Raw genomic sequence first — 15,640 nt, 5'->3', positions numbered from 1 at the left:
GTAAAATCTAAAATTCGAGTCTCGTTTACCACAAAGAACGGTTCGGTGGCCGTCGATACACAATCTTATACTTGAATAATAAGTCCTGACTACATACCTCGTTACAATATATTCTTACAAGGAATAAAGGCACACAATATTAACAGCCGTAAGAATTTGAGAAATTCTATTAGTTTGGGAACAAAGAGAGGTTAGACTGATGCTAATACCTTGCCTCACGATAGTTCTCAAAAACGCACTAAACACTCACTATAAAATTCTAAATAGTGTACGTATCTATTATTAATTATAATTAACAAAAAGTATTTATCAAAATAAAAATGTGTCTAACGTAACCCGAGTAAATCTGAACAATGACTCAACTAATAAATGTGACGGTCGGCCGAGAAAAATATTTGGGATCACCCTCATCAAAAATTATTAAATTGAAATTATGTATTTCGAACATCTGGTGAACTTTTTTGTGGTGAAATTAAGTAACAATATATTACCTTACAAAACTCCCGGAGACCACGAAATGGGGGTGACTTGATAACCATATTCTCCATAGTGGGGTCTACTGGTAAGTACAGGAAATGCCCTGAAAATAAAAAAATATTGAATTGAGTTTAACATTTATTATGATAGACATTTTATTTATAAAAAACGGCTCAAATATAAGGGACTTTCCTCCTACTTGAGTAGAAAGTTAAGGGCCGTGAGATTAAAGTGTACAGGATCTAATTAAAGAGTTAAGTTGGCGCCTGGTAGAAAGTACTGGTGACCCCAGAGCTGGTCCTTTCCTCGCTCAACGAATAAGTATCGCAATACATTGAGGAAATGCTGCCATCGATAAATATACACTGTCACAAGGACCAAACTTTTAAAATTTGTTTTAATTTTCTATTTATCGATTTTTACATATTATTTTTACTGTTTTTTGTAAATACTGTATCTTTGTGTGTTATAAATTGATTAAATAGATATTATTAATTTATTAACTTAAAATCTAAAGACAAAGGACTAATCTTATTTTTAAAATTATTGAATGATTGCACAGTTGAAGATTATGTTTTAAAAACAACTATTAAACCATTTTGTTATACGGGCTATCTATTAAAATATTAATTATTAAGAAAAATGTATGTTATTCAAGTTAAAATCATATCCTAATTCGATACGGACTCGCTTATTTATCCACCATTAATAATAATAATTATCCAATGGCGGTACAATCCTAGATAGGATTTTGCCTCAGATTGCATATCCTTTGATCATCATTGTTTCATTTGCAAGTAGCTGATGTCTGTCACATATAGACTATTATTTGAGACATATTGGTGTCTTCCCCAATTATCCATCACGAGCGAGTATGAGGCGCACATGGACCATATTGATGAGAGTTATAGTTCCAGCCAGTTCAACACTGCTATACACTACCTATCTTAATCTACTTTTAAAGGTAAGAACCAGAAACGAAACTGAGACTTTCATAGGTTAAAATGAAGAACTCTCCCACGTCTTACCCAATTTTCTCGTCCATAGATCTGTTACAATGTTATAGGAGACCTTTTACCCATACTCAATACTTGGATTAAGTCTTAAGCGTAAACTACAGTACGTAGCCCTCGCTCTAAGTGTCTAAATTTAGACGCCAGTTGTATGTGATTGTCTTTACGTCCTTTTTCATACTCTTGCTGCCATTCACATACAGAAATAGTCATACATTGTCTCGAAAATACACTATATATTAATCCCCTCATTTTTAACATAGTTTTGTCTGATTCTGTTTAATTCTGATTACCATGTGATGAAGAGAGACAAATCTATTAACGTTTAACAGTTGTAATTGTTTTTTTGTTATCTCTATATAAAAAATTCTCGTGTCACAATGTTCGTTCCATACTCTTCCGAAACGGCTCGACCTTTAAATGATTGAAATTAATTTTTTATACATATTCAGTAAGTCTGAGAATCGGCTACTATTTATCTTCCAAACCCCTAAGTGATTAAGGGTGTCCTCCCCAAAAATTTTTTTATTTTTTTATGATACAGCATACAAAAATACATACAACCCTTAATTGTCACCCCTCTACGATCAACCCCTATTTTTTATTAATATATAGTAGATAAGGTAGTTTTATTGAACTAATTTCTTTTTTCTTGGAAATAATATAACATGGCAAAACGACGTTTGCCTTCAGTTAGTAAACTATAAAAATCTTTCTATAGAACCGCAAATTTTTATAAAATCAGTTTTTCCAATAAATAATTTATTGTGATATCAACTATAGATTCTTTTATTATTAAATTCTGTATAGTGGTCACGCTCTTGTAGAGGATATATACATGTTTGCCCTCCCCTAAATCCCGGGCATAACAGTGTCAAGATAAGTATTGTATGTAGCATAAAAATATGTTTATTTGTTTAACGTATGTGTATTTGCACATACATTAAACAAATAACTAACATAGTTTAAACGTAATATATAGTTCAAAGCTAACGGTTCTAGTATCCTATGATAAGAATACACGGGACATTAAAGTATCAAACACACGAAGATTAACAAAAAAATAAATATGTATTTGCTTTTTATTTAGTAAAGATTAATAATTGTAAGATCCTGTTTAAAAATTAAACTTAAGTTAGTAGATATTTATTAGACTTTTTCCAATGGATGTGTTGACCTAGTGGCTTTAGCGTGCGACTCTCATCCCTGAGATCGTAGGTTGATCCTGGCTGGGCACCAATGCACTTTATTTCTATGTGCGCATTTAACATTCGCTGAAAACATCGTGAGGAAACGGACGCTTGCCTTAGACAAATTATCGATGGAGTGTGTCAGACACAGGAGGCTGACCACCTACTTGCCTATTAGATTGCCAAATGATCTTGTAAGGTTCAGACACGTGAGAACCAGACCTAAAAAGGTTAGGATGGAATCACTAAATTAAGTCTTATTACAAAGTTAAATAAAGAAGTAGAATATGACTAACGTATTAAAAGTACGTCTCAAAGTCTTAAGTGTTATTTATGAGAGCATCCGAACACTTGGCCCCCAGTCACCGGAAATCAAATGATATCGTAATGATTCAATTAGAGCGGCAATTTCGTTCCCGTTTCCAGTTTGCTCTGTTGCATTTTTCTTTAACAAAAATTGAGGACAAGGCACCATGCATTTGTGGTTAACATTTGTTTTCTAATAAGAAATTAACACTTGTATATAATGTGAACTAATCTAAGTATATTTTAATGTAAGATTAAATAGATATAGTCTTGTGTAAGTCAAATCAAACGTTTTTGACATACGGCAGTTAATGCAGAATTTAAGGGTTCCAGCTGTCAAAGGTCTCGAAATTACTTAAATATATTTAAATTTTAAAGTTAGATATATATAAAGATAGTACTTTCATACTGTATAATATTAATGTATGAACATATATATTATGAATAACATAGCGTCAATGTTGCTCAAATTTTCCATAGATAAAAATAGTTTAACACATCCACTTTAAAGAAAATTCACAAAAACGTAAATCGCTTAAGAGAATACTGTCTTTGTATGAAAATATTATGAAATATCACTTTCACAATGGCTACATATGACCCTTGACATTAAGTGCGCAACAGATTTCCTTCTGAGCCTCCGCACAAACGTTACTTTAACTATCGATTGAAAACTGAGCTTAACTATTTGTTAACATCTCACTATAATACAGAAATTGCATTTAATTCCTTACAAAAAATTAACTTATAATTCTCAATAGAACCCATCATTAAAGATTTAATTGAATACACCAGTTTCATAAAACAATTCAATTTTCAAAAAATTTAAACTCACCTAAAATTCCTCGTTTTCGGACGACATTTAAACTGATAGTAAAATAAATAACATCGCCAAATTTGTAACAAATATTTTGCCGTGCAATACATTGCTTTCAATTGCTGCAATAAAAAACTACGTTTCAAACAAAAGGAACTCACCGTCTTTATTAAAATCTGCGTCCATGGCGGGCGCGGAAAATTTCAGCCCTTGCGTTGTTTCGTTCATATACTCCACATCAGCTGAGGTAACGACTCTGAACCCCAACCCATGGCTTGATATCGTCTGATTCCACTGCCAGATACACATATCTAACGACCCATTCGTTTTCTCGAAATTACAGAACACCCCCATAACCTGTGGCACGTAGTGTGTGCTCTTGTAAGTCGCCTCATACGTAGGTCCAGACGGCCGTAAGGTCTTTATCTTCGTCAAAGAATTCGTCTCGTTAACTATATTTACTTTTTGGTTCGATATAGAACCTTCATTGTCATTCATCATATTTTCTTGGTCATTTCTGTGACCGAGAAGCAATAGATTTTTCAGGTTTTGCTTACCGCGTCTGCGATTTTTGAATTCCTCGCTTCTGTTCATAAGATTTGACAGCTTCTGGAAGGAACCCCGCACTGGTTCGGGCAAGGCGGACCTCGACTGCCCCTTTTTCGCCTCCACGGCTTTTTTATCCTTCTCGACGTCATCTTCGGCATTCGCAGCCGCATAAATCGCGACAAATATCAATAATCTTACAATATCCATTAGGGAGAGTTATTGGGACGTAGGATTCTTTTTAGGTGGTCACAAATTGCATTTTCAGCAAATTATTGTCTTTTAAGTTTAAGTGTCTCCGTTCCTTGCGTAAATGGATAGCCGCCAGTCCAAACAACATCGATATAATAATATAAACGCGCACATTTTAACAAAACAAAGTACCTACTATACTAACGAAATTAGCACAATCCTCTCGGACATGTCCCTGGATATCTCTTAAATGGACGACATCGCGATACAGGACGCGACGACCCCTTAAGTCTAGATAACAAAGCAATGAACATAAAACACAGTGCGATGTAAATAATGTTAATTTCAATAATTTCACTAATGTAAAATTGCGTTTTAACTGATTTGTAAAATATATAAATCCGTAGTCGTAACAGCGCCACGGGAATACGCGGAACTATGGCCGTGGACCGAAATAATCATTACTTTAGATGCGATCTTCGGGTGCGAGGGATGCTGCGCAGGTGTCAACCCGTGCTGAGCGAATTCCCGGGCTTTTCGCGCAGGTCAACGGTGCGTCGTGCGCCCCGGACGGAATTGGCTGGCACACTGATGCTGCTAACATCAAACATATTCTATAGGACGCTCTTCAGTTCCGTAATCTGGCGATTGGTGGAATAAATATTCCCGTAGACTCTCCAATGGGAATTGAAAACGGAAATTTCATTGGAATCCTTGGCATTTTCCTTGCAGATTTATTTGCGACAGGGTCGGGCATCAGTAGGTATCATAAGCGGAAATTCGATGAAGGAGGTTTTTGATCCTAATATAACTTTTCTATTTCAACTGAATTTTCGAATGTTTAAAACATTTACTAAGTATTCTATATTTGACGCATATTCATATGATTAAATGTATTTCGTATGATATTCTAAATTGTATTAATTATAATATTACGATAGTGATTATACTTGTAATGACTAATGACCCCTAACATAACGGTAGTCAGTAACCTCCAGACGACAAAAGCAAATAATGAGAATATTATTTTTAATTGGAAATATTATTTGATGGATGAAACACTATTCATCCATTTTAATCTTAATACGTTCAGAAACAAAAAAAATATAATAGTTGTATCTATTAGAACAATTAAAATTAGATAAAATAAAAAATAAATAAATTAAGTGTTATTACTCCTAACATTGCATAAATACATTGTAAAATAATTACTATTTGTTTATAATTAAATGTCAGCTGTCAATCTTGACACTGTCAAAATGAAAATTACTGAACGTACAGCACCACTCCTTGTGGATTATTTTGGTTTCGACTTCGCATATTGATAGCTGTATCGTCAATACAAATAAATAATTAACGGAAATGGTAACAATGAACATTAAATAATCACAATGTATAACATTTGTAATGTGGACTGTTTAGTGTATTAACATTTCTATGCTGAATCAGATTGAGTACACAGAGTGAGAGGTGAGTAAATCTCGTTTGTTTATGACTAATATAAATCTAAACACACAGAAAATAAATTAGTTAATATTTAATACAGAGAAGTATAATTGATATGAATTGTCCAATATAATATTTTTAATATTAACATGAAAAGGCTAGTACTCGAATCACTCGTAATATTTTATAAATTATAGTATTTACCGAGTTCGTCTCTTCGAAAATCTTACAGTTATGCATAAATAGGTATTAATTATACTTAAACTAGCCTAGCTTGTCACCTGTTTCTGCATGTAATTAAAAGAAAAAAGTATTGTGTTCTTCCAAGATCAAGTTGTGGATATCTTTTCATTAAAATAGGGTCACCAGTTTATAGGATAAGTGTAGTTAACACATATATGTTTATTGCAAATCATTTATAACACAATTTTTATTTAAGTGTAGCTGATACATAAAATAAATGATTGGGTGATAAATCATTTAGTTTTCCTTTGGATCCTAGATTGTTACAATTATGAAGATATATTCTAATAAAGCAGATTTAAGAAATAAATGTTGTTATTTATGTATGTAATGTATGCATATTTCAAAACCAAAAAATCATGACTGAATTATAATTAAATATAATTATTTTTGTTAATATATTTCTCATTTTAGATTAGTCTAGTAGTTACAATAATATAATTTTATTTTCAGTAAAAAACTGAAACTATATAAAATAATGTTTTTAAAGATAATATCTAAGATAAGTTTTACATAAGCAGGAAGTGATGTTTTATCAAGTAAATAAAACATGACTGATATGGCAAAGAATGTGATTTTAAACTGAGCGAAGACATACATCTTTTTGTTGCATACTGTGGCTTATAATTGGTTTTTATATTCAAGTATGCCCAGCTCTTAGAATTCAACACAAGGTCATAGTATGGAATTTTTTTACCTAAAATACTTAAGTGAATGTAATGTACACAGATCCAAGGTTAATAAAGAAAATGTTTATGTGGGTCTTACATCTAAAACATGTTAAAATAGCAGTTGTAATTACATACTGCATTAGATAATTTGAATGGATTTTTATGAATAGAGTTGTATGCATGTAGTTCATTGTTATGTTATATGATGACGGCAAGAAATTATCAGATTAGAATATGTGTTTACTAATAAATTTGATTGTGATTATCAGTTTATTCAAAAGAATTTATTTGACTTTCGTTGGGAAATTATGTACAGGTATTGTGTTCTTGTGTCTTTGTTGCATTGTTATCTTGTAGTAGTTATGGGTTTCCTTCACCCAGATTTCATATATGATACTTTTTTAATAGTGTAGGTTATGTAATAATTAAATAATAAGTAAGACAATATATAGAACTTTGGTATTAAGTACCTAGTAAACTAGCAATACATATATTAAAGTTTATTGTTAACAGTTAAACTTCCCATAATTTAAAAAAAATCATTTACATTTACTGTAAATTGACGTTGTTTACTTAACAAGCAATACACATTAACTTATCATTTATTTCTTATTACTGATATCCTATCAATATTGTGAATTTCCGTTTATGTTATACTTATTCTAGTTTATATAAAAGGACCTGTGTCTGAAAACATTGCATGTAAGTTTGATAAGAATAATTGTTTTTTAAAGGTGTAATTTCAATGTACATTTCCTTTGTCAGTCAACGTTATATTGACAGTTGATATAAAATATTTAGTGCGTGCGAAATATCGGAGTCACGAGCAAGGTTGCGGCAAAATCTAGTTAAAATTGTTCTATGAAAGTATTTTAATAAATTCAAATGTGCAGAAAACGTAGGTATCACTTTTAAATTAATATAAAATCTCATATATCGGGAAACTCGGCCATATTAGATAGAAATAAACAGTAACTCCAGTTTCTGGTGCTAATTAAAACTCATATGTCAACTTTCACGCCATTTATAGGTTCTGTTAGCTATTTTAGATCACGTCAAGGGTTTCTGCACAGTGTCTATAATCCGGGTCACCTACATTTGACGCATCAATGCCTGTATAATATTGCTCTTTTGAAACTCTTTAAGGGCACTTGTTTTTACTCTATAACAAAAAAAATCATTAAAATTAATAAGTGTATGTATATGTATTGGAGAAATAAATTAAAAGACTGCTTTTCCTTCACACTTTGATTTAGATAATTATGACAAAAATTCATGATAAAACGTAATTAATTATTTAAAATATGTTAATTTCTAAATTTTGACTTATAAATTTCTGATAAATTTTCAGAAAATGACATAAATAATGTCTGGAGGTAATTCAAAGAATAAGTCGCGATCCAAGCGACACGAGGGATGGGAGGAGGCTGGTGGGGAGTTCTACCAGGAGTTGTACCCTGGTGGAGAGCAGGAACTCTTCGACAACCTCCAGAGAGCCGATGCAGCGAAGTTGGCAACGTTGCTGCCTTCCAAACAGGCTAGAAATAGTAAGTAGATCCCATGGTTTGTCAAGTCTTCAACCAATAAGCTTTGAAGGAATAATAAATTATTTGATATTTCGTAATAAGCAAGTTTTTACGAATGAGCTTCTAAATTTATCATTATCACATCTAGTTGGCTTTGCAAATAAAATTATAAAAATTTAGGTTATCTACGCTTGATTTAAAAAATTTAAATCTATCTTTAGTGGTCAGTTTACGATGGTTGGCGACTTTAAATCCGATTGTAAGACATTTAAATATTCATATGTTACTAATTATAGAATTGTGTAATGTGGATGTTGAAATCAACCGAAGCTATCAAACTAAATATACTAAAGTTCTTATTTTATATTTGGTTTAATCATCGAATGTCGAAGCAGAATACGAAATTCTACCCGTATCACGTAGACGTCCTTCGTTCCACTATGTGGAACCAGCTGCCCACATAAATATAGTTGAACCATTCGATTTAGGGTCCTTCAATAGCGTACCAATACCTTTAAGGCCAGCACACGCCCTCAGCCATTGAGAGTTTCCATGGTGTCGCTTAACATCAGATTAGTTGCTTGTTCTATAAAAAATACTTTATTTTGTGCCGCTTCAAACTTCCACTTCCATTGATATTCAATTCTTGAAGGCTGTCTTACAATTTTTCTTCATAATAATTGTATATTAATAAAACATATCTAGAAAGCGATACCTTATTTCAGCTACAACAGCGAAGAGAACCAGATCTCAAAATGAGCGTCGACAGTCAACGTATGCGCGAACGACGCAAAGCAGAGACATACACCTCTCTATGTTGCCAGATCTATCTGGTAAGTTTTATTTTTAGTATACAATTCTTGCCAGACCGTAATAACTGTGGCGTTATGACACTCATATATAACGAGTAACCTTAAGTTATATCATACCAATAAAGAAATTCTCTCTGTTGTAATATTAAAAGATTTACTAAGGCAATGGTCATTAGAATAGATAAAACATAATTTTTAGACCACCTCTGTGGCTTAGTCGTTGATGTCACATGGATCGATTCCCAGCGAACAAAAGTTCGGGCTGGTAGTTGTCATAAATTTGATACTATAATAATAATAATAATAAGCCTTTATTGCACATCTTCGACATACATTTGATTAAAATAAAAAAGATAAATTTATAGTTTTACTAAGATGCGGCCCCTGTCCGGGAGAAGGCCTCCTCCAACTTTTTCCACCCTAATTTATTTTTTGCCATCGTCATCCAATTTCTGCCAGCTACCCTCTCGATCCCGTTGGCCCATCGCTCTATTGATCTTCCTTTCTTCCTTTTTTGATTGATGTGATACTATAAATGACCTATTTATCAATTTTTTACATCAAAACTTAAGCGTATACTTCAACGAACTCTTTAATTAACACTAAATTAAGGAACTGTTAGTAGTAATTTATACATTCAATGCGCACGCGCCGCTATCTAATCTATGTATGTGTAATGTAATGGCGAGTCAGTTTTTTTTGACCTAATTTACTTAAAATTTTAATTTCAGAAAATCTATCAAATGAGGAAAGGACCTGGGAGGAAATTATGCAGATTAAGGCTATGCCTGTCCCGATGCATCAGAAAAGGGACCTTAAAGCAAGGCTACAGGTACGTATTTTGATTGAGCTGACGAACACTTTCTGTCTGTGTTCTGTTCTGTTTTATTGTAAAAGATAAAATAAAATAAAAATTTAATGCATTAAAAGTATTATCTATGTTGTATTAACATTTACATATATCGTCATCACAATTTTTATTGTATTTTTGTACAAATTTATGTCATGTATAGGCAAATACCGGCAAACTTCTTGAGCATTAAACAAGGGAGTGGGGCGCATCGTATACAGCGCGGGACAGAAACGTCAACTGATTTACCAATCACGCGATCGACACGTCACTCTCCCGCCACCCATCCCAGTGATACCTAAAAATCAACACATTTGTTCAAGATGTTTGCCGGTATCTATACTTAATCTATTTAGATTGTAACTTATACTATATATTTACATAATGTGATGTACTGTAATAAATTAATAAACATTTCAGAACGCCACAAAACTCCGTTTACAAGGCTTCGAGCAGCTTCAATGGCGGCAACGGAAAGTGTGGCACCGATTCAGTATTCGATTTACGGAAATTGTGGGGAAATTTGAATTATGGCAGTCCGCGTTACGGGAAATCGAGGGGAAATTTGGCGTCGGTGTCGTGTCATATTTCCTCTTCCTGCGATGGTTGTTTTTCCTTAACATTGCCATATCTCTATTCGTAATTGTATTTTTAATCCTGCCTCAAGTGTTGCTAGTCGAAAATAGTCTCTTATGTAATGATACGTATCCGAATTCAACAATCTGCTGTTCCGAGGCCTACTTCAACCGGAACTTGACTGGAAATAATATGATTTTAGACTTAATTCAGGGGACTGGGTGGATGGAACGAACCATTTTGTTCTATGGCGTGTACAGCGATCAGATCTATTCGTATTTCGTGAAAAATCTATGGGAGGCCGAAATGTTCTTCAACATGCCGATGGCGTTCATCCTGGTCCCCATTTGTTGGGCCGTTTTCTCTCTAATTGCGATAGTGAACGCCGGGGCGAAGGGGTTCAAGGAACGGCTGATCGAGAGCGAAGGCCAGTTCTACATGTACTGCAATCTGGTTTTCGGGGGTTGGGATTTCTGTATCCACAACGAAAAGTCCGCTAAAATTAAACATAAAGCGCTGTATAACGAAATTAAAGGGTGTTTAGAGAAGGAACGGTTCAACGAGGAGAGACAGTTGAGGAGCAAAGAGAGCCATCTCCTAATGCATTTAAGACGTATTTTAGTTAATTTGTTAGTGCTCATTATATTAGTTGCGTCTGGGGTTTTAATATATTACGCCTTCAATTATTCAAAGGAACTACTCGACGAACAAGCATCTGGGCTCGAGTACGTAAATCGGACGGTCGAGAGCTCGACGTTAGAGCTGTACAGGGAAGGGTATACGTTCGGAAGATTCCAGAACACAGTACTGGAATTCCTTCCATCCATATGCATTGTCGTCCTGAACATAATTGTCCCAGAAATTTTCGAGCATCTGATTCATTACGAAAACTACAATCCCGCGCATGTCATCTTTATATCTTTACTTCGGACAGTTTTGTTAAGATTATCATCGTTCGTTGTGTTGTTGAGCCAAATTTACATACAAATAACCGACTCGAATAGGATCCTGTGCTCGGTGTACACGGACGAAGGCCGGCTCGAATGTTGGGAGACTTATTTCGGACAGCAGTTGTACAAATTGATTTTAACAGACTTCGCTGTCCAATTTGTGATGATATTCTTCATAAACTTTCCACGTTCGTTCATCGCTCGTCATTCGCATAGCAATTGCCTCAAAGTGATCGGCACGCAACACTTCTATCTGCCAAAACACGTTCTCGATATCGTATACGTCCAGACAATTATATGGATGGGAGCATATTTCTGTCCCTTTCTTCCTTTGATCGGATTAGTTTACTCCTTCCTAATATTCTATATGAAGAAATTCGCGTGTTTGGTCAACAGTACTCCGTCGCCCATAGTTTACAAAGCGTCTAAATCGAAATCCCTCTTCATGTCGTTCCTACTATTGGGTTTCGTGATATCCATAGCGCCCGTCGCTTACGCTATTGCTGAAATCATGCCGTCGATAAACTGTGGACCTTTCAGAGGTTATTCCACAGTATGGGAGTATGTTGTCATAACGTTTGACACATTCCCGAATATTCTTCGTGAATTTATCTTTTTGCTGGGGACTTCCACGTTCGCCGTGCCCGCGTTTGCCGTGTTATTATTCTTTTTATATTATTATTGGGCGGTCGCAACGGCTAATAGGCACATGGTGACTGTTCTCAAGAATCAGTTGGTGCTGGAAGGGCACGATAAGCAATTCTTGTTGAACAGACTGAGCGCGTTTATCCGGCAGCATCAGAAACGGTGCGAGAGAAACAGGGCTAGCTTCGCGGATGACGATTCGGAACAGAACAGTTCGAGATAATTTCTCTATCGATAACAATTCGTGTTTATTGTAAAGTATATGTCTATTATGAAAGTCTATATATACACATTTCAATAGCTCTCTAAATATCTCAGAATTTTTAAATACAATACCAAGTTATGGTCGAAAAATATACACATCTTTAACAGCGAACACAGTAATCTACATCGGATATCTACGTAATCAAATTCAATTTCTTTGTGGTCGTTTTGTAAATATCAAAAATTGTTTTCGTGGGCACTATAATCTTGTAAAATATATAAATATGAGAATATAACGTAGAACATATGTCGGGTTTAAGGATAGGTACTTTAGATTGTTTTTTTAACGAGTTTTATGTTATTATTCGTTTGTTGGCGTCTAAGCAAAATTATTACGTGATTTCGAACTTTATATTGGAACCAAATTATATTACTCTAGGATTTTTATACTATCCAATTACCCAAAAGTTGGAAGCTGCTCAATTTGTACGACATTTTTTGTCTCCGTTGTGGGTTTTGGGCGAAAGTGCCAAATTTATATATTCTTTTAAACTTCAAAGCCTGCCCAAAGTGTTGTGTCTGATAAAAAGCACTGTATCTTGACTAAACGCTTATTTAAGGGAAATAATTTTTGAGTCCCCATTCAGCGTTTCTTATGATAATGTTTTAAGTGATTTTTACAATTTTATATAGATTATTTTTAGTTTTACATTTTTAATAAGTTTCTATTGAGATTCTTGTATTATCTTGTAAACAGTTTTAGTCTGTCCTATTGCCAATCTTAATAACTGATAATTAGAAATCTGAGACAAAAATTTGAGTTTTGGTGAATTTTCGCTCACTTTGTCACCTTAAGATTTGGTTATTAAAATTGGTAATTTAGTTTTAGTTTTGCGTCTTCGCATTCCACTCCTGTCCATTCTTAGTGCAAATTTTTAGTGAATTATATTCCTGACTAGCATTTATAGATGTAGTGATCTCATTTTATCATCTCGCACCATGAAGCAATTACTTAGTATAAATTTATCTTATTTATTGTTCTAAAACTTCAACCCTCTTATAAAATATACATATAATAAATTTAACAAACAAGGCATGAACATAAAGTGCAATTGGACGGATTTAGGGATAAAGTACCAAATAGCTATGCAACACATAAATTATTTGGAAGATAAAAGTTCCGAATAAGAAACTTCGCGTTTCATCGGACTCATAACTTATGATGGACTTTATGTGACGAATAGCGCTATGTGACAGTCGTGAAATGCAACAATAGTGTTTATCCTACCAATAAGTAATAAATAGCTTATTTGGAACTTATGTAGAAACAGACCCTTAGTGTTAATAAATAAGGGATATGTCGTATGTCGATGCCATCGATAGTGAAAGATTCTGAATGTTCGAACGCATACAATTTGTAGAGTAAACCTTTCCAATGATAAATGTCCGTTCTTCCATTTTGTTCCAAATGCGCCCACGGAGCGCTCTTTCAGTTTACAATACAAGAATCTATTAAGATGATATGTTTTTAGCCTTTGTCCACGTGGTCCGAGCTAAAGGTATTACACGAATACCTAAGGTGGTGTTTTAGTAAGCCAGATACTCTAAGATGACATATTTGTGCATATGATTTTTATCTAAGAAATTGCTTTGTGTGTTTTGATACTATCTTATGAATTTCGCAACTATTGTACAATTAGATTTTTTTAATATACACATTTAATTAATCGTGTTAATCAAATAATATTATTTCGGTATAATTGTGAATAATATTTTTGTTTAAAAGTTCCTAAAATCAAGTTTTGTCCCTTTTACATTAATTTTCGTCACAAATATAATACGATAGTTTAAGTTTATTTATTGTATATAATCTCGTTCATTTACTAAAAGCAGACTTTTATATAAAAAAAATTAGGAAATATATACTTAGTCCGAATATTAACCAAACTTTTGTTTGATGTTTTGGGGTTTTCAAATAACTTTTCAGTTTTCGACTGTTTCGAGCTTTACTAGCGATCTATAGCAGTTAATTATTAATTAAATATATCTCAAATAGCTGCTAATATGTAATCCATGTCATATTAAACATTTTCAACATTTTTTTTTATATAAGAGACGAGACGAAGAAAAAAATTGTTAAGTAATACTTAATGATTTTTTTATCGCTAAACATTAAGCGATATATATCTTATATTAAATGTATAATTACTAATATATATATAAACGTCTGCTATAAATATTAGTATATGAACGATATTAATTTAACCACTTAGACGTAATAATGGCGCCAAAAAATTTACTCAAGCACTAGCTGCCATAGATTTTGATACTTTAGTATTAATTAATAAGCATTTATAGATAATAGAGAAGCAATAGACAATTCAATATGTTAAGCAATTATTTCAAAAAATAAATTAGACAATTCTAGTATAATTCGGTTAGAATGTATTTGACAAGTTTAAAAATGTTGCAATATGTGAAAATTTATTTGGGATTCGTAAGTTTCGACACTGCCAACACTGATTATTGTATCATATATTTATATGTGAAAATAAATGAATGTAGAAAATGTATTATTTTTATTTCTAAAGCAAGTTACCGCATTATTCATAAAACCTACATTTTAGCTGTAACTAAGCTACGCTTTGTCCCTTTCTGTCAAATGTGTTTACGCTTTGACGTAAAGAAATCCACCATAGTTTTCTTCGCCGGCGGCTGAAATTGGTACTACCGTCGCCATTTTGAAATGTCAGACTGACATTGTTAATTTTCTGTAATTTCTTGGTGCGAACAATAATTAATTTTGCTATGTACCAACATATAGTAAAAATCCAACTTAACTGTATTTATTTATGTTCCTTTGCATTATTAATTACAATGGCAATATTTTAATTATTGAACGGTTCTGCTAGGTGTCCTAAAAATATATTATTTGAATAGTACAGATAACAAAACCTATCATATTAGTTGCTCCTAAGTTTGTGTCCTATTTATTTAAGCCTAGGTATTCTAGATACTACATTGTTTTATTAAGACATTTCAATAAATTATTAAGTTAGCCTAATTTTTATTTACTGGCAATACTTATATCCATGATAGCGACCCTCTTACCGACCAAGAAAAGTATGTGGCACTGTACTTAAGTTAAAAAAGACACAAATTAACAGAAACAGGGG

The 15,640-nt window shown here is 33.2% G+C and overlaps 2 protein-coding genes across 6 annotated transcripts in view; one reads left to right on the top strand and one right to left on the bottom strand.

Moving 5' to 3' along the window:
- LOC123719935 (ALK tyrosine kinase receptor) overlaps positions 1 to 5,114 on the bottom strand; it is a 32,023-nt gene extending 26,909 nt beyond the window's left edge. For 2 of the 3 annotated variants that reach the window (XR_006756026.1, XM_045676255.1), the window contains exons 1-2: positions 3,965 to 5,114; positions 492 to 580 (exon numbers count right to left, since the gene is read on the bottom strand). Coding sequence is in view for 2 of the 3 variants with exons in the window: in XM_045676255.1 (XP_045532211.1) it covers positions 492 to 580; positions 3,965 to 4,559 (684 nt within the window). In the remaining variant the exon portion in view is untranslated. Of the gene's footprint in view, positions 1 to 491; positions 581 to 676; positions 734 to 3,964 lie in introns of those variants that run through there. The other variant, XM_045676256.1, reaches the window with a different exon arrangement.
- Positions 5,115 to 5,847: 733 nt separating this feature from the next.
- LOC123720059 (transmembrane channel-like protein 7) lies at positions 5,848 to 14,580 on the top strand. Of its 3 annotated transcripts, none has more exons than XM_045676506.1 (5): positions 5,848 to 6,011; positions 8,253 to 8,448; positions 9,153 to 9,260; positions 9,971 to 10,071; positions 10,510 to 14,580. In XM_045676506.1, exons 2-5 carry the CDS (start codon positions 8,268 to 8,270, stop codon positions 12,481 to 12,483), a joined length of 2,364 nt encoding a protein of 787 aa, XP_045532462.1. In that variant the 5' UTR covers positions 5,848 to 6,011; positions 8,253 to 8,267; the 3' UTR covers positions 12,484 to 14,580. The 3 variants fall into 3 exon arrangements, with proteins under 3 accessions (XP_045532462.1, XP_045532464.1, XP_045532463.1); XM_045676508.1 differs by lacking the exon at positions 10,510 to 14,580 and adding an exon at positions 10,253 to 10,381; XM_045676507.1 differs by lacking the exons at positions 5,848 to 6,011; positions 8,253 to 8,448 and adding an exon at positions 8,589 to 8,686.
- Positions 14,581 to 15,640: the final 1,060 nt, after the last annotated feature.

Source organism: Pieris brassicae, chromosome 2 (assembly GCF_905147105.1).
Source record: "Pieris brassicae chromosome 2, ilPieBrab1.1, whole genome shotgun sequence".
Lineage (NCBI taxonomy): Eukaryota > Metazoa > Arthropoda > Insecta > Lepidoptera > Pieridae > Pieris > Pieris brassicae.
The sequence above is the reverse complement of the archived record's forward strand: the minus strand, read 5'-3'. Positions and strand labels throughout refer to the sequence as shown.